Consider the following 27169-nt stretch of genomic DNA (forward strand, 5'->3'; position numbering starts at 1 on the left):
TGCATGCCAGTACATTAGCAAGGTCAGACGATTGTTCTCACGATACGGCTCAAGGGTCATGATGTTTAATAGTGTGTCTAGCTGTAGTTTTCAAACTGAAGATACAGTTTGTACTGTATGAAAACCATTAAATCTATGTCTTCATAAAACAATGAAACCCAATGTGTGTGTGTGGTTTCTGTGGGACTTCTCATCTGGTCCACAATACCTCTGCATGTCCCTTGTGTGCCCTACTAGGAATGAAAGGACTATACAGAGCTGTTCTCCCTGCTTATAATGGTATGTGTGCGTGCGCACTAGGTGACCGAGTGAGTAGACAATGTGGAGCTCATTCTCAAGTCCATTATCAAAAAAAGATTAGTCCTGTCTGTCTTCTGTTGAAGTATTCCTGGCGCTGGTGAGATACTATCAGACAGACCCATCTCACTTCATACTTGACTCTCAATCACTTCAGCTGGACTGTCTGACAGTGATTCCTGGGCTGTTTATAATGGTTTCTTTGATTTGAGAGCGTGTCTCCTCTATTTGGTCCTAATTTCTGATTTTTATTTTAGTTTGATACTGATTTTAAAGTACTTTGTCAAAAGAGAAGTGTCACAGAATCTGGCCAGGGTCTTTTACTACGGGACTAAACATATTCTAGTGTACTTGACCCTTGAGGCTTTTAGAGAAACAAGAATTTTCTACAAATATGAAGCATGGGATAATCGGATACAGTTTTATCTTAGTTACGATATATTAAAAAAAAAGATGTAAGTTTGAACTCTTTTACTAGTCTAAGCTCTGTTAAGCCTGCAAGCCTGCGTCAGTTCTCAGCTATCTGATCTCAGTTATGCGTCTGATCTATTACAAATCAGATCACTAGAAAAAATCAGATCTCAGCTTTGAGTCATATTAGACTTGATCACATCTACATTTGTCTCTCGTTAGATTCTGATCTGTTACAGTTCAAATCTCTGGTATAAATCTAATCTCAGTAGTGAGTCTGATATCTGGTAAGAGTCAAATCTCTAATGCACTTCCAATTCAAGTTTCAAGTGATATCTCTATTTTGAATATAATCTTGCGGCTTTGAGCGTACTGCTTTGAGTCTGATCTGTTGGGAGTCAAATCTTTAGTATTAGTCTGATCTACTGCGAGTCAGATTCAGTGTTCATTTTCGTCATAGTTTTCATAATTAATCACTCACTGCTCTTGACTGAATCGCTTAGTTCTTAGTAGACGTAAAGATTTATCTAAATCTGTTTATATAAATAAATATATGTCTGTTTGAAATAATGAATAATAATATGGCTATAAAAATGCACAATTAGGCTATATAACGTCTTTATGAAAAGTGGTTATATTTAATATAATGGCATGTTGTGTGTCACCACGGTTAAATCAGTGTCTATCGTGATAAAGCCTTAATGTTAACCTCAAACATAATGAGTTTGGAAATTTAAGAAAAATGCTTAAAAAAAGTGCATTGCACTGTAACTAAACCCATTCGATTTTAGCGGACTAAATTTACTGTAAGATTTAGTTAACTAAAATCATATGATATTTGGTCCACTAAAACTAAAAACAATACAGACAACTAAAATATCACACAAACTAAATGGCATTTTAGTCAAAAGACTATGACTAAAACTAAATAAAAATTTGCGGTCAAAATTACCACTGGTCAAATTTCTTATACAAATGTCAGTTCCAAACAAATCTCAAGTCTGATTTCTGCAGATCTCAGTTACTGGTCACTTCTCTACTCTTATCTCTGTTGATAATATTATTAGGGCTCTGAGTTTGGTTATGAATCTAATCTTGTGACTTGATGCTGATCTCTATTGATATCTTGTAGCTGTCATTCAAAAACTACCGTACGGTATTCTACTTGATCTTAGCCTGTCTATAACCAGATTTTTAAAACTCGAAGGTTTCTCTCTTGTGCAAAGATTACATTTCATAGCTGTGATATTTGGTTGAAGTTGAGTGAGCTTAGGCTAAACACCCAGTTGGCAGTAGAATCTTTTCCTCTGCTCAGTATTTAAAGGGCAGTGCTGTTCTACTAATCTAATAACTACATTACAGACGTCTCTTGGCAGTAAGAAGCTCATATTGTAAGCCTACACAAAGCTCTGATCTTGCTCTCTTATCTTCAGTGGCAGGCATATTTCATTAATCAGTGCTAGAGTTGAACTGACTGCAAATCACTTGTGTTCACATTTACTTCTGCTCCAGTTAATCCAGATTAAAACGTGTTTTGATGTAGTGGTGTGGACCTCGTTTCAGAGAAACTGACAGATTGTTTTTTTCTCTACAGGTGTGCTAGTGGGCGCTCTCATTCGAGCAGCAGTCACGATGGTGGCCCTGTCGCTCAAGATTTGTGTGCGACAGTGCAATGTGGTCAAGACGATGCAGTTTGAGCCCTCAACTCCGGTTTACGATGCCTGCAGGATTATCAGAGAGCGAGTTCCAGAGGCCCAAACTGGACAAGGTGAGCGTTGCAGAATATTCCTCTATGCTTCCCACTATTTTAAGCTTGTCCAGGAGTCTACAACGTCCAACTTTGCAAAGTTTTTGAAACATTTCTGTTAGCCAACCAGACACAACAACACTGGTTCAATCAACGCTGTGAGTTTGTGTACAAGTTTTCCACAAGTCAATTCTGTTAGGTGTCGTTAGAAGTTAAAATTGTTCAGTTGTGATGACCACCTGAAAAGGCGCAAAATATAGCCCGAACCCATAGAATACTACATTTTTCACGGCCGATAGTATCAAAATATTCCTTCAAAAAACACTTAGGGCAGGGGAAACGTTTATGTCCTGTCTAAATTTTGTCAAAATCTGCTGAGCTTGACAGAAGTTTGGATTCGGGCTTCGTTTATACCAGCTGCTTCACATCAGCGGATGTTTTTGTATCCGTCATGTCAAAACTTTGACGTTAAAGTGTTACGCTGTGTGCAACCTCAGCTAATGTCCAGTTCTGCTTCAGAGTGAATCTGATGGATAAGTGCACTCTCTCTCTTTCCATCTCCAATCAAGTCACCAAACGGCCACAAAGTCAAGCATTAATGTTCTCTGCTCGCTGGAGCTTGCGAAATGGACTCGTGTACGCTATCAGCTCAGCAGGAGTCATCACTCCTCCACTCTGTGTACATTCATTATTCAGCTACAGTTATATGACTGTTGTCCCATGCAGGACACACGATTGCTGCCCTCAATGGCCGCAATGAATTGGACTCATCTTATAAATGTCAATTGTTTCTTTTAGGATTAAAGACAAATTGGTTTGCGGTTTAATAAAGAGTCTGATATTTATTACGACCGTGTTTGTGGACGTTAATCAGATCTCTTTGATTTAGTATCTGCTTCCATGGGGTTGTTTTAATTATGTAAAACTTATTGCAGCATCAGATTACGGGCTCTTCCTGTCCGATGATGACCCCAGGAAAGGAATCTGGTTGGAATCAGGGCGCACCCTTGATTACTACATGCTGCGAAATGGGGTAAATCACATTTTTTGACTTATCTGTATTCTCATCAGACTTTGGTGAGTTTTTATTTCCATTGTGATTCTAAGCTTCATTTCAGCACTTACTCTCGTCATTGACAGGATGTCCTGGAGTACAAGAAAAAACAGAGACCTCAGAAGATCAAAATGCTGGATGGAACCATTAAAACCATAATGGTGGATGACTCCAAAACAGTAGGGGAGCTGTTGGTGACAATCTGCAGCAGGATAGGTGGGTCCTTTTTTGGCATAAATATTAGGCTTACAACTTACCAGCTCATATGGAGAGCAGGTTTTTTTTTCATGTGTACAACAGTGTTACTCAACCCTGGTCCTGGGGGGTCCTGGGGGTCTTTATTTCCTATTAGTTTCACTTTAACAAAATGTAATATTATTCAACTTAACATAAACTATTCTCAACTTAAAATATGACTTAAACTTAACTTAAAATGGAACTTAATTAACTTCAATTTGTATTAGTATTACATTTTTGTTTATTTGTGTATTTGTCAGTGTAAATCTTTAGCAAACCTCAAAAGAAATAAAACTTTTTCATACTGGTATTATAATGCTGTGCTGCCTGAATTCACTTGTAGCATTAAAAAGTATGGATTTTAATATTTAATATGTACATTTCAATATCAGTATCTGCCAGAATTGTAATATTGGTACGCCAATAGTAACTTAATTAACTAAAAGATCTCTATTTGGTGAATTTCTAATAGATGTTTATTTGTGCATGTTCATTTTAGCTATTTTCCAATTTTGATAATCTAAACCTAATATTTTGAAAGTTCAAAATCATTTTTCATATATATTTTAATGTTGTGGGGTCTGAATTCACTTGTAGTATTAAAAATCATCAATTTTAGTTTTTATTGTTTATAACTAAGACAAAATAGCATAGTATTTTTAAAAGTGGGTCACGGTGTGTACGGACAAAGAAACGACTTTTATTGTAAAAGATGTGCATAATAGCTGTTGACACTTATTCTGTCAGATGCAGCTGAAGTAAATGTGCCTGAGAAAAACCTGCTCTCCCGATTAAGTGTCTGCATCACGTGAGAATCTGCCAGGATTGTAATATCATTATGCCAAAAAAAACGATTAAAAAAAAAACAGGCTTTGCATGGTCTCTTTAAATGAGTTTAAATGGCCAGTTTAAGCAACAATGTGATGGAACTTGAAGCATTAGCCCTCCTCATTTACATTTTTAATGAATTTTGTTCTATTTCCTGAATTATTGGCTGTTTTCATAAATTCCAGTAAGCTGAATGATATTTATTTAGGTTCATAAAAAACCTGTGCTGGGAGATTGAAAGGCTGTCAGATAGAGAGTGCTGATTATCTCGTGCTCCACAGGAATCACTAATTACGAGGAGTACTCACTAATCCAAGAGCAGGTGGATGAGAAGCGCGAGGATGGGATGGGAACGCTGAAGAAAGACAGAACCCTCCTGCGAGACGAGAGGAAGATGGAGAAGCTGAAAGCCAAACTTCACACAGATGATGATTGTGAGACTCCTGGCAACTGTGAAAATAAAACATTAGCAAACAAAACGCCCCGCCAGATTTACCCACACTGAGAGATTCTCATGCAGGCTTAAAGAAATTTTACATGGTCCAGATCTTTTATTGATATACTGTAATAACTGGTGCCGTACACCCCCTTAGTACGGTATATGCTCACTGTAATTGAATTGTATTAATACACATGATTAAAAAAAATGATTTGGTTGCTAATGCTAGCTCAGCCAATTGTTTCATTTGCAGTGAACTGGCTGGACCACAGTCGGACATTTCGGGAGCAGGGTGTAGAAGAGAGCGAGATACTACTTCTACGAAGGAAGTTCTTCTATTCTGACCAGAATGTAGACTCTCGTGATCCTGTCCAGCTCAACCTTCTCTACGTACAGGTAGAAGATCGATTTTGATTACTTCTGGGGCTCTTTCTCTGTTTCTGTTTTCCACATACTGACTAGATGCGTCATGTTTTTACCAAAAAGCAAAATGCGCCACAAAACAACAAGGTCACAGCCAGACCGTATGCGAAATAAAATATAAAATTATGTGGAGCAGGATTTTGGACCAATTAGATTTCACTGTGGGCGGAGCTAAGCGACATGACTTGACGAATGGAAAAAAAGCAATCATAGGGTTTCGTTTGCTGAGATTTAGAGTGACAGCTTCTTGACCTGAAGCATTTTGCTCTGAAGCCCCGTGTAATTATTCATAATTATGCTTGACTTTAACAATGATAAGTAATTTATAATCTTTTTACTGACATTCTGTCTGTCCTCTATCTGTCTTTTTTGGCTGGTTTAACTGTATTGCACCAGTTTGCCAAAACCTCTTCGTCACCACCTGCTCTAACAATTCATTAATTTCTCAGAGCCGCTGTCGCACAGACATTTAGGTGTTAGATGCTGTCATTTTAGTTTTATGAAAGCAGTAAAGTAGTGACACAGCTTTAATGAATGAATCATTGGTCAGCCCAGAAGGCTATGCGCATATCTTCACAGTTGCCGATTTGTTGATCGTCTCTTCCACCACTGTAGGCAGCATGGATTACTTTTCCCTCATCTGTCTAATTAATTTCAGAGAATTGCGTGGTTTTTCAGATCACAATAAACGCGAAACGCCAGAAAGCATTAAAGTATCTATGTGGGAATTTAGAGCAATGAGAAATTTACACATTTTTACACATTGTTTAGGCACCTGCATATTTTTTACAGATTATAATGGATGTGAAAAATATCTCAACATATTTGATGTTTGGGAATTTGGACTAATGAGGTTTAATTGTTTTGGGGGCAGTTAGCTCAGCATAATTCTATGAAAATATTAGAGGTGGGAAGAATGATTAGATTAGTACAGTGAAAATACTCATAATTAATGAAGCATCTTTGGAAAGGATCTTTTATATTTATTATATTTTTCATGACTTCTTTAGCTAGCATTAAAACGTTTGTGGGGGTAACATTTTTAAAGACACTTGTAGAAATGCAAATAAAAAAAAAACCCTCTAAAACTAGTTTGCTGCTGATTTTCCGGATTTTGTCCGATTGCTTGAAATTTGTTATTTATACTTTTGCACTTTAAAAAAAAAAAAATGCACTTTTCCCTTTTTTGTTTTCAGGTCACAAAAATGAAAACATTGCGTACGTTATTATAAGCCAATGAGTTTTCGTTGTGGGTGGAGCTAACCAGCAAATGCAATACAATGATAATAAAAATTAAAAATAATGAAAATGGTAGAGCTGGTAAAATAGCATTTTCGTTTTGGCGGTTGGTTGGTTTAATGCGATTAAAAACATTTCACGCGAAACACAACCGATAAACCGATTTTTTGTTTTTTCTTTCGTTATGCAAAGTTTGCACATGATCTTACATGTGATGTTGTCACGCATTCGCACGAGTATATTTCATTCTCCCTCTGCTGTGAGTCATGAAGCGGCCGGCGGGTCTTCGTGCATGCATGTTTATGTATGTAAATGCGTGTGTAAGCAGTGCGGTGTGAATGCTCGCGTCCGCTCATGGAGCTCTGTGCTAGTGCGTCGTTTCCCTCGAGGCCGTGAGCTGTTGAAGCAGACGCTCCGACCGGCCTCTGGAGCGCACGGCTCGCTGAAGATGCATCAGTGTGTCTGCCTGAGGATTTCAGAGCAACTTCCCACAGACAAACACACACATACTCTGTCACCTGCACTTAATAACTTATATAAGATGATGGATGAACATTTTTTTTGGCCAATGTAAGGTCAGTATTTCTGCTTTGAAAGGAAAGCATGGCTGTGTCCTTGTCGTTAAATGTGTGTTTACAGTATGTCCAGTTTCCACATACTGTAAACTTAAAAAACATGATAGTATTAGTATGGTAACCTACGTACTGCACTGTATTACCATGCATGGTGTTCTTAACCTTGGTACTGTTTAGAAAATATGATAAACCATGTTCCAAATCACTGTACTAATGTGATGCCATTTTCATTTACTGTACACCAAAAAAACATGGTTACTGCACTTTTACTGTAATAAAACCATGGTTAATTTTCATAAAGCTAGTACCTTTAAGTAATAATTAACCACTGCTGCTAATTTTACCATGATATCATGATGCTGCTATTACCGAATGGATGTACATGGTATTTACATGTTACTCTAGAGTTGTTGTTTTTTTAACAATACCTTGTGGTTTTGGGGTTTTTTTGTAATCGATATATATTCACTGTAAAAAGGTGCAGTCACTAAATAAACACACACACATGCACACACACTGTAACACTTCTCCTCCCTTTCCTCAGTCTCCCTCTGTCTCTCTCTTCCTCTGTAGTAAACACACACGCCCGCGTGAAATTCTCTGACATGGTGCCACACACACCCACATACTTTGAGAAACAGAAGAGCTCAGCTCACACACACACACATGTATGCGCTCAGGAGTGTTTGGCAGGCTGAAGGGGATTTCTCTGCTCCGCTCTGGGGGCGTGACCGCGTCATATCTCAGTTTGTCATGATGTGTTCCCATAAACCCTCACTGACTGTATCTGCTACTGTTACCATGTTGATGTCATCTGGGAGCGATGCGAGATGATTGGTAGATGTCCTGAGGGCGGGGCCCCTCACACACGGACTTGTTTTTGACGATGTAAAACTTCCATGACCTCAGTCCCCACTCAAGTGCGCGTACGTTCCAACCTCTGCTCTTTTAATTACTTCATCCAGATTGTTTGAAAACTCACAAACCTGGCTCACAAATTAGATGCCGCTTGTTTTGTAGATGCTAGCTTGGTGGCAGCTCGGATGGCACTAAAATCTTTCTGTAAGATGCACTCTCTGGGTTTTAAACCGAACTACGCTCAGGTGTATGAACAGATGGGCTGTCAGCTCTCATAGCAGCCACAGGCCGTCTGTAATATTAGACTGCACTCAGTGTCACCACACCGTGTTATTGAAACATCTTAAAGGGATAGTTCACCTAAAAACAATAATGGCAGCTGAACCGCTTTGACGTAAAATGTTTTCTTGAGATTTTTAGTTCATTTTTAAATATTTAAATATTACATTTACATTGACGTTTCATGTTTTTTTTTCTGACCTAAGATTTCGTACTTAATTAGTAATTGTTTTATTTTCAATTATTTTTGTTTTTAAAAGTATTTATTTTAGATATTTTGATTTTAGCATTTCATCAACACACAAACCCCTCGAATTTCCATATAAACCCTAATTTTTTTTTTTTGTTTTAGGTTGAGTTTAGTTTTTCTTTGTGTCTTGTTGTTGTTTAGTATTGGTTTAGTAGAGCTTAGTTTGATCTGTTTTTTGTTATGTTTTGTGTATTTTTCTTTTTTGGTTTGTTTTGCTTGTTTTGTTTCAGCTGTGTTTTGTTTTGCTTTGTTTTTTTTTCTGTTTGGTTTAACAGAGTTTAGCTTCGCTTCTTTTTTGGTTTGTTTTGTGTTTTGTTTTTTGGGTTTGTAACGACACGAGAGCGAGTAAATGATGACCGAATTGTTAGGTGAATCGCTCCTTTTGAGGCTCTTTTTTTTTTGTTTTGAGGCCCTAAAGATTGTGTCAGTACAATCCCAAGAAGTCAGCTAAAGTGTGCCTGCTTAAAAAAGCAAGTTGTCAAGACGAGAAGCCTTCCTCAACTCAAAAAATCATTTTACCTCACGGGTACATGACGCTAAATTTGCTTATTAACGACGCATTATGCTCATCTCCGCACAGGGAAATCTTTTGTTATGAATATTATTTAAAGAGGTTGATGGGCCTTCAAATGTTTTTGTCTGCTTTGTTATGCTAACAACTGCTTAGCGAATGCACCGCATAGTTTCTGTAACATCTTTGTTAGCACCCTCATTACATTCTGTAACATCTGCTCTTGTTTCCTGTCTCTGATTCAGGCCAGGGATGACATTCTGAACGGATCCCACCCCGTGTCCTTTGATAAGGCCTGCGAGTTCGCTGGAATTCAGGCACAGATCCAATTCGGTCCCCACGTGGAGCACAAACACAAGCCAGGATTTTTAGAGTAAGACCACATGCCTTGTAGCTGCAGTATCTCATGCAGCCCATTCAACACTGCCACTGTAACAAACAAACACACACAGACTAAATCTGATTACAGTACATTTTAAACCAGACAATTATTTGCAAGAATTCCGTGCTGTCTGGAAACCTTAAAAGTGTCGGTGTGGGCGTACGTTATGAAGATGCAATTCCCGCCAGGATGACCTCATGTGTTTTGTTCTGCTCTGACGGAAAAATGTTTGTGTAGCATGAGTGTAAACATGCAAAATGTATTTGCAGCCTGAAGGAGTTCCTACCAAAAGAATACATCAAACAGAGGGGGGCGGAGAAGAGAATTTTTCAGGTACGTGACCCTCTGACGGCTTCACACGATCCGTTACACGAAGAAAACATACAATTAGGAACTGTCCATGACGAACATACGAAAACAGACTGAAACCATTAAAAATGAAGGCTTTTTGAATTTTTCAACACATGGTCAGTGAAAGGAATGCCTTTGAGAAAAGCTAAATCTAAATATTAGATGAGTGGTTTTATTTTCTTGTGTTTATTCTGTGAGGTTTGGGATTTTGCAACCTTGTTATTAATATTTGGAACATGTCTAAGTACGGACTAAATGCAATTTTGTACCATGATTTGTGTATTTTAAATTTTAAGGAGTATCCCAATTTTGGTCATTTTATGAAACGCTGTAAAAATTAAATTGATATGAGATTGGAGCAACAGGGTTGAAAATCAAGCTGAGTTTGCAACCTAGCTTGTCTGGAATCAAAGCTTTGTTTGTAATTATTGATCAAATTCCTATCAATAAAAAAAGTGCTTGATTTCTTTCAGTTGTTCAACAGGGTTGAATGGTTGAGCTGAAGTATCAATCAGAATTTCAAAATCTAATATCATATGTTAAAATGAAAAACTTGGGATAAAGCTTAATATTTGTTAGTTAAAAAGATTTCATAAAAATGTCTTTAAAATTTAAATTAAATTAAAATTGCAATGTACAGAATATCAATGCAACAGATTATTGGAATTCTGTAGACAACTGTATAATTTAAATTACCACTGGCAAAAAAGAGGAAAAATAAATCTTATATAAAAACATTGTTTATTGTGATTTGGGTTTAACCGTTCAGCCCTATTGCCAAAGTTATTATGTTATAAATTTTGCGATAATGACCAAAAAACCAAAACTTTTCAACCCTGTTACTGTATGTGTTTGTGTGTGTTTGTATATGAAACGTGTTTTTCTACATGTTTTCAGCTCATATATTGAGCTCTCCAGTGTGAATTAAAAACACAACAGACTAAGTTGGCTTGTAACCTAAAGGTTGTTGGTTCAAATCCCACAATTTCTGATAAGTGTTTATATCTTAATCTCTTTACCAGGATCACAAAAGCTGCGGAGAGATGACAGAGATTGAGGCAAAAGTAAAGTATGTGAAGCTTGCCAGGTCTCTACGCACATACGGAGTGTCTTTTTTCCTGGTGAAGGTGAGTATTTTATTGTTCAAACTTCAGATTTTGATTCTGTTTGAAGAATCAAAGATAAATGGTCAGAAATTGTTGTGCGTGTAGCAACCTACCAAAAAAATGTTATTGCCTTGTATAATCTTGTGTCGCACAATATTTTTCTCTTATCGCTTTCAATTCAGGCTGCGAGCTCACAAGTAGAGAAAAATAAATGTTTTTTTGGCGTAGCGCAGCGCTGCTGATACTGCCGAAAATATTGGAGTGTACAGTAAACCAGCAAAAAGACTGTTCGGAAAAGCTATTAAATAATTCATACTATCAGCACTATCAGAGAATACAAGTACTGACGGATTCAAAATATATCTATAATGTATCTATAAAAAAAATATTCAAAATATTATATTTAGTGGTTTCTTCATTAACAAAAATGTTGTATGTTTGTTTGTTGAAGGTCTCGTTTAAACTGTGAAACTAGAAATTGTATTATTATTTGTATTATTATTATTATTATTTTTACACAATTCAATTGTATATACAAATTTGACATTTATTTTCACATATTACTGTCCCTCATTTTGGCACAAAGAATGGCTGCCATCACATCAATTATATTTGAAAACATATATTAAAATTGTTCATATTTCATAGTATTAATGTTTTACTGTATAATACAAATTTTGTTTTAACCCTAATATGAAGCATTAGACAATTGTGTGTGTATATAATGTATAATTATGCATTGTAATGCAATAATAATGCAAAACATGAGATACAGCTAAACAATTTGCTTTTGGTATTGACATTATTTTGTATCAAGTAGGCCTTCTTAATTAATTAATTAAGCAAGTAATCCTGTGTATGTTTATCCATATACAGGGTTCTTAGAAAGTGTTTCCCTTTTTTGCCCAGTTCTGTTTGTGTTTTTAAGTCTATTAAGCAATCTTAAGCTATACAGCACACAGAGAAAGATTTACAAGCCGCCCGCTCAAGGATCAGTTTCAGGTCATTAGTGGAGTGTTGCTAAGTGCCTGGTTTCAAATTAATAGCGCCTAACAATAGATCGCTCCGCTCTAAATGAGCAAAAGCACCGTCCCTGACCGACGTAGACAATAAGACAATGAACATTTACCAAAAAAAACCTATATTTACCCGCATTACACAAACCTCACCCTTGAAAAGCGATGCCATTCAGGACCACGAACAATGTCAGCAGGTCTTTCTGTGAAGTAAGTCATTATTTATAATGCTCTCTTATCAGGGGTTGTTATTTTCGACCCTCAGGTGAAAACAATAGCCTGGAGATGTGCGGCGCAAGAGGTCATTTAAACGTTTAGTGTTTGTTTTTATTATGTATTTGTGCGGCGGTGAGAGTCCTCTGGCAGGATGCCATCAGCGGGCAATTGTTTTGGGTCGAGCGTGAGTGCGTGCGTGCGTGCGTGCGTGCGCGTGCGTGTGTGTGTGTGTGTGTGTGAAAGAGATGAAGGCAAATTGCAGAAGGCACCAGGCCATGGTCGAGTAGCACATATACTGTAACCTAGTTTAAAACGCCTCCACCCATTTTAGCTGCTGCTCTGCCTGATTGTCTGGACAGTGTACTGTGTGATGAATATGAATTTATCAGAGAGAATGTTCCAGTAAGTGCATGCTGATTGCATGCCGTCATCTTTTGAAGGCTCATTTTCCAACTCTCCAAGAGGTAAACAGTTGAGTTGGCTGTTTTCGAATCCATTCCGTCGATCTCTGGGTCTGGCGGAGCACTTTTAGCTTAGCTTAGCATAGATCATCAAATCTGATTAGACCATTAGCATCACGATCAAAAACCTATTTAAAACTTGACTCCTCTATAGTTGCATTGTGTACAAAGGCCGACAGAAAATGAAAAGTTAAGATTTTCTAGGCCGAAAGTTTCTTAATTATTGTGCTGAAATACGAGCATAGTTTCAAGTTATATCAGCATGGAATTTAATCAATCATGTTACACAGTCTAATATTGTCTAATAAAGTCTAAATGTGTGTGTGTATATATATATATATATATATATATATATATATATATATATATATATATATATATACACACATATTTTCACTTTAATCAAGGATTTGAGAGGTACGTAGTCATGAACTATCCATTATTCAGCAGACAATGTGGTAAGGCGTCGTAGAGAGAGAGTTGAAACAAGGACAGTGAACTGCATACAGGGCGATACTCTTTCAACATGATTAATGAGCAAAACAAATTTAGTAATCACATAAATACCGAAACGAAGTCAGCAATCAGCAGCCCATTGTGTATTTCGGTCCTCGCCACACAATACACAAACACCACGTGTTATTTTTCAACAGGAGAAGATGAAAAGCAAGAATAAGTTGGTACCGCGTCTGCTGGGCATTACCAAAGAGTCAGTGATGAGGGTGGATGAGAAGACCAAAGAGGTGGTGCAGGAGTGGCCCCTCACTACAGTCAAGAGGTGGGCGGCCTCACCCAAGAGCTTCACGCTGGTATGTTACGTTATTCACTCCATTTAACACCAGCCAGAGTAACTGATATATAATGTTTTTCGATCATTACTTTACATCTTAATCAATTCGGGCTTACAATAAAATAAAATATAATGCATAATAAAAATACACAAGTAGCTGTTTAATATTTATTGCATTATATTTGCGTCTTCATTCTTCAAAAGAATCAACACATCACTTCCATCTTTATTTGACCCTCTAACTCTAGCACTCTTTATTCTAATTCTATACACTAGCTTCTCTATTATTTTTTTTTCTAAGAAATTTAATTGCTGAATTTGAATTTGTTGTTTAAGTTTGTTAATCTATTAGTATTGTTATATATTTTTTATAAAAATGTATATTTGACTGTTTTTAATGTTTTCGCACATTTATATTGAGCGTTATTGACCATAACTGCTAATATCCTTGTAAAACAATGTTGTTTTGGCTATAATGTAATAATAGTTGTTTTTTCCTTGATGAATTGCCCCAGTCCTCTACTACTTGAGTGTTTTAACCTTGCTGTGCGATGCTCAGTTCTGCTCCACCATTAAGAGCCACTTTTAGCATCTCATGTACAGCACTTGTGCTCCAAGGACAGTTGGCTGACTTCCTGTCAGCTAAAGCAGAATAAGCACAGCTTCACAGCCTTGGGATGTGTGCTTCTCATATCAGTTATATGTGTGTGTGTGTGTGTGTGTCTCTGTGGCCTCGTGCAGGATTTCGGTGAATACCAGGAGAGCTATTACTCTGTCCAGACCACAGAAGGGGAGCAGATCTCTCAACTCATCGCTGGATACATTGACATCATCCTTAAGAAAGCAAGTCCCCGGCTTTTCAACATGTGAATTAAAGAAACGGTTCACCTAAAATGTCTTTAAGAGAATATTATTCACATTTCCCATGTTTAAACTTTCTGCTGTAATTTTAATTTTTGGGTAAACTACTCCAAAAGTGATCTATCCTGTAGAATTTTTTTTCTTATTATAGTTTATTTACTTATTTGCTCACTAAAATATTTTCTCTGCTTGTTTTACAGAAACAGAGTAAAGATCGGTTTGGTTTGGACGGTGATGAGGAATCCACTATGCTGGAAGAATCTGTGTCCCCAAAAAAGTCAGTGGAAATCTCGTGCTATTGTCCCATGATACCTTATTTTCACACTTGTAATTGTGTTGTGCTGATATGTTGATATTTCTACGAACATCCAATTTTCAATTGGCTGAAGGTATAGAAGGTCACAGTAACGGGGTTGACTCTTTTCCATTGTTATATGACTTTACAAACCTTTTGCTTTAGTGTAAGGTTATGACACTGTAAAGAGAATCTAATAGTTACATTTCTACAAATATCTTGTTTTCATTAATTACTTGCTTACTACACAAAATCTTGATAACAGGGTTGACTGTTTTACAGTTTAATCTGACTTTACCAGCCTTTTGTTCAAGGTTGTGACACTAGAAAGAGAACATGATATTTATATTTTTACAAATATCAAATTTTTTGCTTAAAATTGCTTAAATTGCTTACTACACAAATTCGCTATAACAGGGTTGACCTTTTAGCAGATTCATTTGATTTTGCAAGCATTTTTCACAAGGCTGTTAAACTAAATAGAGAACATTATACTTATATTTCAACAAATGAAGACTTTGGTTCCAAAGCTCTATAAATACCTTTTGATTCATTTGAGTTTTCTTTTGCAATAATGTTTGAAACCTATTTTCTATTTTAAGCGTTCACATAGCTTCTTAGGTTAAAATGACAAAAAATTTAAATCTAGATTTTTATTATAAAAACTTCTCTCTTTCTTTTCAAAATGCAATAAATCTAATAAATACGTTTTGTTTTGTTTTGTTTTCTTCAAAATGCAACAAATTCACTGCATCATTATAAAGTTGCTTTTCATAGTGAAACTGTTGACAATACACACTGTAAGATGATGCACATATGACAGCCTCTGAACACAATACTAATCTTATATAGTTACAGGCACTGGACTAATAATACATTCAATATGTCATTATTTCCTGAAATGAATTCAACATGTCATCTTGTTACTGATATAAATTAATTACAACAATAAAAGAAAATTTCATCATGAACAAGAGAATGAACATCCTTACATTCAGCTTCCAAAAGTACATTCATCTTTGCCATGTTACATTCATTTAGTTTACAGGTGCTATACGCTGTATTGACAGAAATATTAATAGCACTAAGAAAAACACATACACTGACAAGCTACGCAATTGGATGTGTTTTATCTGATTATGAATGCGATATTTTGTTGCTTGTGAGTGATCTACGGCTCTGTGAATTAAATTAATCTGTATTTATAAGAATGTGAATGGAGAAAGCATAACCGGCTTACTGGCCAGATGTGCATAACAATCACATGCGATTCATTGCGCAGCCCTAGTTTGTTTGTTGAGATGTCAGGTGTATTCAAAGGGCCACCATTAACTTTACTGTTTAAAGTGCCTAGAATGGTGTGCTGTGATTAATTGAGCGGATATAGTGCATTCTGCAATGAAGGGAGACTGGCATTCGTTGCTATTTGGAAAAAAATGAAGAAAACATGACAGAATAACATGTTAGATACCACTTGTTTTAAAATTAAAAATTATGGATACAAAGCTGATTTCCCTTAATTAATTGCTTACTATACAAATCACCACAACAGGGTTGACTGTTTCATAGTTTAATTTGATTTTACAAGCCATTTTTCTCAAGGTAATGATGCTAGAAAGATTTTTCTATAATTAATTTGACTGTTTTACAGTTTTTGATTTTACTAGCCTTTTGCTCAAGGTTGTGAAAGTGAACATGATACTTATATTTCTACAAATATAGTATTTTTCTTAATATACAAAAAATCAGGTAACAGGGTTGACTGTTTTTAAAATTTAATTTGACCTTACATGCCTGTTGTTCAGGGTCATTGCACAAGGAAGAGAATGTAGTGCCGATGTTTCTGCAACCTTTTTCGGTAATTATTACTATACAACAGGGTAACAGGGTTGAATTTTTTTATTTGACATTATAAGACTTGTGCTCAGTGTTGCACAACATTTTAAAAGAATAATTTAATCCCGATATTTCTTCCATGTAGTAGATTTCACGTTGACAGGGTTGTTATTTTAACATGGTGCCATAATGACAAAATAATCAAAGCATATTATCCGCTGCTTTCACAAAGTGAACACAAAAATTGTAGGAAGGATCAGTTTATTTTGGACTATGATGAGGAATCCACCGCGCTGGATGAATCTGTACTTGTTTCAGGAAACAGCCATCTTGTCACACTTTTAATTGCATTGTGATTACGCACTTAAAACAGTTTTGTGTTGTTGAATCACTGTGTTTCATTTATATTCGCCTCGTAGTGAGACTAGGGTTTCTAATGACACTGGAGGAAATGCTCGGGCTGCACACTGCGATTTTTAATCACAAGGAGATGGAGAGACATTTTTCTCTTCTTTTACCCTTCATGTGGAAGGCGCTGAGGGCAAGAGAGCGAGATTATTATTTCCACAAAAAGCGCTACCTCATCAGCAAAACGTCATTTAAGATATCAGGTTTCTGGAAGAGAGAGATAGAGATAGTGAATGTGTGTATATTTCTCTTCCTACATCTCACTGTTTTCAGCTGCTCAGTAAATATATCTTGGTATTTATGTATTTGGGTCATTCTGAGTAACTGTTGTCTTTTACAGTTTGAGTAAGTATATTTCTTATATACTTATACTTTCATACATTCCAGCAAACAAATAAGTGTTAAGTGAAGTATTATTAAGGTAAAGTAATTACATGTAGGGTATAATTGTGGCTTTAGAAAGGTACTATATAAAGATTGGCAGTAACAGTAATTTGACCTTACTCATTTCAGCAGGGTTGGTTATTTAAAGCCAAAATCAAACTTTAAGGTGCTTTTAGTAATTTAATTCTGATGTTTTTGTACGATTATCCATTTTTCAGTTACCTGAAGTCACTATAAAGTTTACCAAAGTCATTGTAACAGTCAGGTAAAAAACACTAACAACAATTTATGAAAATTAAAACTGTATATTCGCTTATTCACATATAGTGAAAACCAAAAGTCTGATACTGCTGATTAAAAAAAAAGAATTCAAAACAAAAAGAAAAAAAAAGATTAAGTATGTAAGGCCCCATATTTGAACTCCTGCAGTGCTTTTATCTGGCCTGGGATCTGGTTCTGTCAGAATGCGATATACAGATGGGTCACGTCCTCTGAAGCACTGCCTGAAAAGTGGTTGTTATGGGCAACGGCATCCCACTTCTCTCTGTTGGACAGAGGGGAGACGTCGGGCATCAGTGCCTGCGTCTGTCCTTGTGCCAACTTACTCATGTTACTTCTAGCACTATAATCCAAAAATTGAGGCCTCTCACAATGAGCTGTAATTAAGCAATAGTGCCTGAAGCGTCTGTTTTCCTGGTGTGGATAGGGAAGCGTCGCTCAGCTGATTTTAATGGCTGTCAGTAATTACCGTAACAACAACAACCATCATTCACAGATATAAGGGTGAATGCAGGCTGACAGCATCTGATAATGAGTCGTTACTTTTTCGTAGGTCCACCATCCTCCAGCAGCAGTTTAATCGCGTGGGTCGGGTTGAGCACGGGTCGGTGGCACTGCCTGGCATCATGCGCTCGGGGTCAATCGGGGGCCCCGACACATTCAACATGGGCACCATGCCCTCGGCTCAACAGCAGATCACCATGGGACAGATGCACAGAGGACACATGCCCCCTCTGGTGAGAACGTGCAACTGCAACAATGTTTATATCACGATCGCATCATATGCGGTGTGGTTCTGCTTTCACGGCTCCATCTGTTGCCTAAATCTTCATTGTGATTTATTTGTGCATAACATATTGTAAATTAGACTGTCACATTTGATAATTGGGATAATTGGTTGTTTGTTGCTTTCTGGTTTCCGAAACTAACTGAAAAAGGCGAGTCAGGTTTTTTAATATATTTTTATTTAAACTATTGAAAATGGACTAAAAGTTTTTGAAAAGTTTCAAATACAAATGATAACATAGTCGAAACAAACCCTGCATTACATGGACTGCGAAAATTACTAAAAATGCTGTATTATGCATGCCAGGCCAGTAGTAGGCGATGTTACTTTGTAAAGAAACACGATGTCAGTTTTCATAGTTTACGCAGAGATGATAATTTAATACAGTATAATTTTCAAAAACAATAGTATTATAATTTTTCGTTTAGGCCCCCAATATGCCATTGTTGTGTAAATTATTGGCCAGAACACAAAATGTTTTCTGTTTTCAATTAAAAACTATGTTGTGTTAGCGGGCTCTACAGCTTGGGTTAACTTTAACCTGATTCTGATTGGCTGTCAGTGTTTGTATCGTTCGTCAGCTTGAAAAAACGTGAAAACGATTCCAACAAAATCGTTTCTCTGTGCCTTTATCGTTATAGCTGTGGTGTGGACAGAATATTGACTTAGGAAACTAGATCATTTTTTCTACTTTGAATTGATTGGATGCAGTAAAGTAGGCGTTTCATTCAGAAATGAACACTGACAGTTCAAGGGGCGTGGTTAATGATGTCATGCTCGTGGCCAAGCCGACAAACTGATGTAATCAGAGAAGGCAGCCGTTTTAGAGGGTAGGAGCTTTTTCAGATTTGGATTAAAGATTACGAGGGCAAGCAATTTTCTTTTTCTGCATTGACTTAGACGGATGAATTGTTGAACGCAAAAATAGCAAGGTGAGCTGACAAAATGAATATAGCCAGTTTTGATTTCATGCCGACTTTAATACTAAGAACGATTTTTAGAACTATATCTGTAGCGTTATCTTTATAGTTTAGGACCTTTACTCTGACCTTACTTTAAAGTGAACTAATAGTTATAGTAGTAACGAATAGCTAATGTGCACGTTAGCGCCCCTTGTGGTAATGATAAAAATTGCATTCCTAGATCTATGATGCGCTAAATATATGCACATTTAGCTTGTGTTTGCAAACATTTGTAGTGTGTGTTACAATTTTTTTTTTTTTGCTGTCAGAGTCTGGCACAGCAAGCACTGATGGGAACTATCAACACCAGTATGCAGGCTGTCCAGCAGGCACAAGCTGACCTGGGAGAGGTAGACAATCTTCCACCACTGGGACACGACATGGTAAGAAACTATACTAAGAAATATCTACTTTTATTTAAGGTAAAGTGTACAACCAGTGCAAAGATAATGATTTTGTATTGCTGTTGCCTGGTTTTATGTTGGTGAACGTGTTAAGAGAAGATCCTCATACAGTATGACCTAGTATTACGCAGTAGAAGGTTGCTAGTTCAAATCCCATTGAGGACATTAAGTTAGAATAAAGCTAGTCTAAAAGCCTTGTAATGTGGTATGTGGTTATTTATATTAAAGTAGTCGTTTTTTGTGGCTTTACAGTAATGCACTGGCATTGGCGTACAATTATTGTTCATTTATTGACTTTAAGTTTAGAGATTGCTATCCTTGATAATTCTTAGAAAAAGACATGATTTTAGGATTCACTCTACTTTGTTTTCTCCAAAAAGGCATCCAGAGTGTGGGTTCAAAACAAGGTGGATGAATCCAAACACGAGATTCACTCCCAAGTGGACGCCATCACCGCTGGAACCGCGTCTGTGGTCAACCTCACCGCCGGTATGTAACCGATTACCCATAAACCATCTGGACCTTTATTCACATACAAAACCATACAAGGTTTTCATTTTGTTTTTTGTACTTTTTGCTTTCAGGTAATAAAATATAATAAAATCACATTAAAGTAATGAATTAAATTGAGATAAAAATAGACTGTTCTCAGCTGTTGTGTGATTACATTAAATGACATTAAATATTACATATAATATCCAGGTGAATATTACTGGTGAAAAAATTTATGGATGAAAAGAATAAATAATATTTATGTAAAAATTCAAACAATGAGTGCATTATGACTTGTGCATATTTATATTTATAAAATAATAGATGATCATATTACATTTTATTGTGTTTTAAATTAGTAAAAATGTCTTACTGGAAAAAAATAAAATGTAAAATTTGTATTTGGGGTAATTGAAAGTAATGGAAGTATTTTAATATGTCATAAATGGATTTATATTGTAAATATGAAATTATTACACTAAAAATAAAACATTGCGAAAACTGCAATTATTTTAGAGTATATTAGGGAATAAATAACATTTGAAATTAGCCCTAGCAAGACAAACAATGTTGTGGAAATGAAATTTATGTTCTCCTAAAAGTGAAGTACTGTAATTCTGCTGATGAATATACACTTTTGAACATTATTTTCATGCCTTAAATGAATAAACACTGTTTGTCCAATACCACTAGTGTATGGAAATAATGATGATTTAGAAAAAAATGACACATGCAATGCCTACTTTTGTTGGTTTATACCATCAACCGATGAAGGAAAAATATGTTTCCTCTCACTGCTACAAAATAAGTCACTCTCCAATTGCACTAATAAATATTTCCATTAATGAATGTGAAGTTTGTTGTCCTGAAGCTGATCTGCTTGGCAGGATTTGCGTATTCCTTCCCGCGTTCTGGAGAGATTCCATGCGGACCAGACCAGGTTTTTGCTGGATTTAATCTCCTCATGCCATCTGTTTGATAGTGCGGAGATTTGCCTGTTAACCAGCAGCCCAGCTCAAACTTTACTGCTTTTTCGCAGCCTGTGCTTTGCATCTGTTCTCGTGCCCTGAAGAGCTTGTTAGGATATGATGTGAAGTGTGGATGTGTGCACTAGAGATGGAATACATGCTTCATATGGATCTCATTTTAAATGAGATCATTAATAATGATCACGTTATAGCACGTGTTGCGTCCGAGCGGTGCATATTAAAGATATGAAGGCTCTACTTGCTCCTGGTTTTATTGTGAACAATTTATCAGTTTATCAAATATATTTATCTTTATTTTTCCTGCTTATCAAACTCAGTCTTAAAAAGTCAGTGATATAAATATATGAATTCTTGCATATTTAAACAATTAGTCGAAGAGTGAAATTGATTTAGGATATTACACAAATTGGTGTTGTGCAAGTTATGGTGTCATTTCAGTCATTTTTTATTTCAGTTCATCTTTTTTTTCCTTTTTTTGTTAGATGGGTAGATTTCAGGGAATCGCTTAAGATGAAATGAGTTTTAAAAAAGTCAAGTATAGTCAATTTCTATTTTTATTGTGCATCATTTCAGAGCTAGCTTCATTGAGTTCATTCAAATTGTTTAAATTTTTTATATTTTTAGTTTTAATTTTCAAATGTAAGTTTAAGTCATTTAATTACTTAAAAAGATTTTTAATCATTTTAGTTAACAATTACAGAACCTGTCAAGTTATGCAGAGAGTGTAAAATTACGATTCAATTAAATTAATTGGATTTTATATTCTCAGTTTTTATTTGTTAGTTTATAAATTACCTTTTTATTGCCAAGACACCATTTCTCATTTATGTACGACAACTTCCATTACCATCTAATAGTAACATTTTATTTTTTATTCGATTATTTCCATTACTAAAAAATATTTGTAATAATTTCAGTAAACAGCAAAAGCACTTTGTCGAGTTATACAGAAATTATGACTTTGTAATTTAGATATGGTTTAATTGTATTTCATGAAATAATATATATCTTTAATTTTATTTATATATTATATTGTAATAATATTTATTATTTATTTATTCTTAGCCAGACATAAGAGCCTTTGTAATTCAGCAAAATAACAAAAATGTCATTTCCGCCATCGTCATTTCCACAATATGTCAATACTTACTTTTTTTTTTCTCTCTCTCTCTTTCTCTTCTTTTCCAGGTGACCCGACGGACACGGATTACACGGCCGTGGGCTGCGCCATCACCACCATTTCCTCCAACCTAACCGAGATGTCCAAAGGGGTGAAGCTCCTGGCGGCCCTGATGGAGGACGAGGTGGGCAGCGGGCAGAACCTAATGGGGGCGGCCCGGACCCTCACAGGGGCCGTCTCCGACCTGCTCAGAGCCGTGGAGCCAGCTTCTGGAGAGGTGACGAATGCAAACACGCACAGCCCTCGACCCCATCGCATCTAATCCGCCAAGAACCCACTGCTGTTTACAGACGGATTTGATAATGAACTCGTTAAGCTGTGTTTTTCCATCCTGGTTTGCAGAGCGCAGTCACAATCTGTTTACTTGTTTGGCTTGCTCTAGACAGGGTAATTGTAGTGGGGTGCAGAGCGGATAGACAGGATGTGATTAGCCCTGCGTTTGAGTTTTGAGACGTTGCGGTGGCAGTACGAGGGTCATTTCTCATGTGCCGATATCATCCCACAGCCCAGACAGACGGTGTTGACGGCGGCCGGCAGCATCGGACAGGCCAGCGGAGATCTTCTGAAGCAAATGGGAGAAGGAGAAACCGACGAGAGATTCCAGGTGCGTCTTTGGTTTGGAATAGAGCACAGTAGTGAACGCGCAAGTCATTTTTCCCCATTTACAGCAATTCGGACCAAAATGTATGTGAACGTTTTAAAAAAAGGATGTACTGTACTTCATCTTTATGTCGTTCCAAACCTGTATGACTCACTTTCTTCACAAAAACAGATGTTTTGTGGAATGTCCATGCTCCCGTTTTCAGCACATTGAAAATAGTGTATAACAGGTGTTCATGAGTTTTTTGAAGTCATTTATATAGTTTTTTAGTATGATTATTGGAAAAAGATACTGTAAAATGATATTATGAAGTATCTTTTAGAGAATAATAATGTGATAATTCTGCCATTATGAGAGAAAAGTGAGAGTAATGTGTACTAAAATAAAAAATATTTTTTTGTATACAATATATTGCGTATTGAAAAATACATTAGAATACATTCACATTATATATTTATAATGTATAAAATATATTCTTTACATGATATATGGGTGTATCGTGTATACACACACATACAGCAAATATTTAGAAAATATTTACATTGTATTTTTAAACTATAAAGTATATATACTACAATTGCTATTTTCTTATTTATTTTATATATATAGTGCTGTCAAATAATTAATAAATCATTATAAAAGTTATATTTATTGTGCATATTTAAATACAAACACATGAATGTATATATTTAAGAAAAATAGGCAGTTTATATTTAATATAATATATAATATAAATAAGTGTGTGTATATAAAATATGCACATGCATATATTTTATTATATTTATTATGTATTATATTTAACATTAAATATATATACATATTATATTTTATAAATATATCAATATTTTAAATGCAGTACAATATAAAACTATTGACAAAACCAAGTTTTCAAACCGTATTTTAAGTTTATTGCAGAATATATATAGATCCCTGATACCACACATACATCTTAATCTGGTTAATGTGTGTATTTTCATCTGGGTAACGTGTTTTTTCATCAGCAATAAGCTTTAGGACATTTCCTGTCAGACGTCAGTTAGACATTTAAAAAATGTCTTGAAGAAGTTAATGATTTAGAATGCGTCTAAACGGCATCTTAAAGATGTTTATCAGATGCCTGTACACAGCAGACATATCTAGAAATATATATGGATACATCTCGAATGGATAAAATGGGTAAAACATGAATGTGATTTTTCCGACTGCAACTTCTGCTGTGCTTTCTCGTTTGCTGGTTGGTTCTTGTTGGTTCTTGTCAAATCCCTCACCCAATCGCATGCTCCTCGTCTCATTATTTCTTGGCAAAGCAGTTTTCGCTTCTTGTAAACACTTTAGCGCCCATTTTCGACACGTAAAATTTGATTTAGTGCGGTTCAGCTGATGCTGTCACAGTCAGTTAGCCTCTGAGAGCCTTTTATTGCCCTCTGTTTTATTCTGTTAAACTCTATCCTTGCGTTTATTTCATTCATTAGTCTGGGCCAGGTTGCCTCACAGTGTGTTGCTCTGATGACGAATATGTTTCAGGACATTATGATGAACCTGGCTAAAGCCGTAGCTAATGCCGCTGCCATGCTGGTGCTGAAAGCCAAGAACGTGGCACAGGTGGCCGAGGACACGGCGCTGCAGAACCGAGTCATTACCGCCGCCACACAGTGTGCGCTCTCCACCTCGCAGCTCGTGGCCTGCACTAAGGTACAGAGTTTTAAACCTGAATGTATCGAAGGGTGTCTGGAATACACTAAAACGCATCTGCCTGGAGATAACATTATCTGTTTTTTTGAGGGGCTGGTAAGTTTTTTAGAGGTTTTTCAAACAGGTTTAATGTAAATAAAATTATAACATTTAAAATAATTTTATATTTTAAAATAGTATTTACTGCTGTGATTAAAAGCTAAATATTTCGCATTAATACTAAAAATTCTGTTTGTATGATGCTGCTTCGTATTTTTATGGAAACTGATACATCTTTTGGGATTCTTTTATTGAATATAAAGTTGAAACGAGCAGCATTTATATGCAATTCTTTGTGTCGTTTTTGATCAATTTAATAAAGTGATAATTTCTTTTAAAAATTCTTACTCATCCCAAGCCTGAATGGTAGTGTATGGTATAACATAATTTAATGATAAAATATTACACTTTTTGCTTAAAGTAATAAAATTATCAAAATATTGACTTATAACGCACAAAAAGCTTTATAAAATTTAAAATATAATTCTAAATATAATATTACAAATATTTTAATTATATTTTGGGTCCAATTACTGTGATTGTGAACATTAAGAGGCATTAAATCTTTAAACTAGCTAAAATAAATGCAAATATATTTTATGCCATTTTAACATTATATAAAGTGTATTTTATTTTCAAATGTATTTATGATACATTTGTATTATATTGCTTGTTTTAATACAAAAATAAAATATTTATAACATTCATTATAACATGTGTATATGTATATATATATATATATATATATATATATATATATATATATATATGTGTATATATATATATATATATATAGTATATATAGTATATATATATATATATATATATATATATATATATATATATATATATATATATATATATATATATATATGTGTGTGTGTGTGTGTTTGTTTATTTATATTATAGGAATTAGTTCAAGTAAAACATTTTTATTAATTGGGATTCATGAATGGGATTGCAACAGCAAAAAAGAAAGAAAAGGCTCGTAATTCCATAATGAACATGTACCACAAGGTAACTAAAAAACTCCACAGTTTCTACGAAGTTTGAGTGAAGAAATCCTATTTGTGTAGGTTTTAAAAAGTAAGATGTACATCTGTGAATTTGAATGGGTTTTTGCAAGAAACCGCACATAGGGCACCAAATATTGTTTGTTGATCATTAAGAATAAGAAACTCCAGACTATATTCCATCAAAAACAATCAAATACTGACGGATTAGACGCTTTGTTGTTTTCTGACTCTTATTTTCATCTTCATCTCTAGAAATACACACTCCCTTACACTCGATGCCCAAAATACCGGGTCTCTGTTCTGAGCGCAGTGTCTTCCGTCTGTTTGTGTGAACGTGTGATTGTCGTAGGTGGTGAGCCCCACCATCTCCTCGCCGGTGTGTCAGGAGCAGCTGGTGGAGGCGGGTCGTCTGGTGGAGCGGTCGGTGGAGGGCTGTGTGAAGGCCTGTCACGCCGCCTCGGAGGAGGGCGAACTGCTGCGTCAGGTCAACATGGCTGCTGGCGCGGTCAGCCAGGCCCTCAGTGACCTGCTGCAGCACGTGAGGCACTACGCCAGCTGCGGCGAGCCCATCGGACGCTACGACCAGGCCACCGACACCATCATGACCGTGACCGAGAGCATTTTCACCTCAATGGGGGACGCCGGTGAGTCTGCCCCGAACCCGTAGCTTCCTACAGTTAGGCAGAGTTATTGCAGTGCGGTTGCTAAGGTGTTTTGTGGGGTTGCTAGGGGTGTTAAATTAAAAGAGTCCATTCAACTGATCTCTAGATATGACCTTGGCATTTCATAGTTTCCTTTGCCCACTTTTTGCTAGAGAAACACTTCTTGTTATCTATGTTGAAAACAGTTATTGCAACATTGTGTTTAAATAAAACATGTTACCTTTTCTTATATTTGTCACACAGTTTCAGATCATCAGAGTTAATCAAAGATAACACAAGTAAAACACAACATGCAGTTTTTAAATGATTAAGGGAAAACACACATAGCCTGTGTGAAAAAATGTTTGCCCCCTAAACCTAAACCATCCTTAACACCCAACAACTGCAATCAAGTCTGTTACACCGCTGTGGAGATATTTTGTCCCAATAGGATTAAGAATAGGCTTCAGGTCCGGACTTTGACTAGGCCACTCCAAATTCTTCATTTTTTGTTTTTCTTCAGCCATTCGGAGGTGGACTTGCTGGTGTGTTTTAGCTCATTATCCCGCTGCAGAACACAAGTTGGTTTCAGCTTGAGGTCACTAACAGATGGCCGGACATTGTCCTTCAGGATTTTTTGGTAGACAGCAGAATTCATGGTTCCATTTATCACAGCATGTCTTCCAGGTCCTGAAGCAGCAAAACAGCCCCAGACCATCACACTACCACCACCATATTTTACTGTTGGTTTGATGTTCTCTTTCTGAAATGCTGTGTTACTTTTACACCAGTTGTAATGGGATGCACACCTTTTCCAGAAGTCTTGGGGGATC

General features: G+C 36.1%; 1 protein-coding gene across 1 annotated transcript in view; it reads left to right on the forward strand.

The window, feature by feature from the left end:
* tln2b (talin 2b) overlaps positions 1–27169 on the forward strand; it is a 115795-nt gene that overhangs the window by 46880 nt on the left and 41746 nt on the right. The window contains 18 exon segments of the mRNA XM_043228047.1: positions 2303–2476; positions 3391–3488; positions 3596–3725; positions 4856–5008; positions 5267–5409; positions 9394–9521; positions 9800–9863; positions 10904–11008; positions 13334–13489; positions 14212–14313; positions 14532–14608; positions 18087–18270; positions 19552–19665; positions 20067–20175; positions 22356–22564; positions 22853–22951; positions 24473–24640; positions 26045–26339. Of these exon segments, the coding sequence (XP_043083982.1) occupies positions 2341–2476; positions 3391–3488; positions 3596–3725; positions 4856–5008; positions 5267–5409; positions 9394–9521; positions 9800–9863; positions 10904–11008; positions 13334–13489; positions 14212–14313; positions 14532–14608; positions 18087–18270; positions 19552–19665; positions 20067–20175; positions 22356–22564; positions 22853–22951; positions 24473–24640; positions 26045–26339 (2470 nt within the window). The 5' untranslated portion in view covers positions 2303–2340.

Source organism: Puntigrus tetrazona, chromosome 25 (genome assembly GCF_018831695.1).
Source record: "Puntigrus tetrazona isolate hp1 chromosome 25, ASM1883169v1, whole genome shotgun sequence".
NCBI lineage: Eukaryota > Metazoa > Chordata > Actinopteri > Cypriniformes > Cyprinidae > Puntigrus > Puntigrus tetrazona.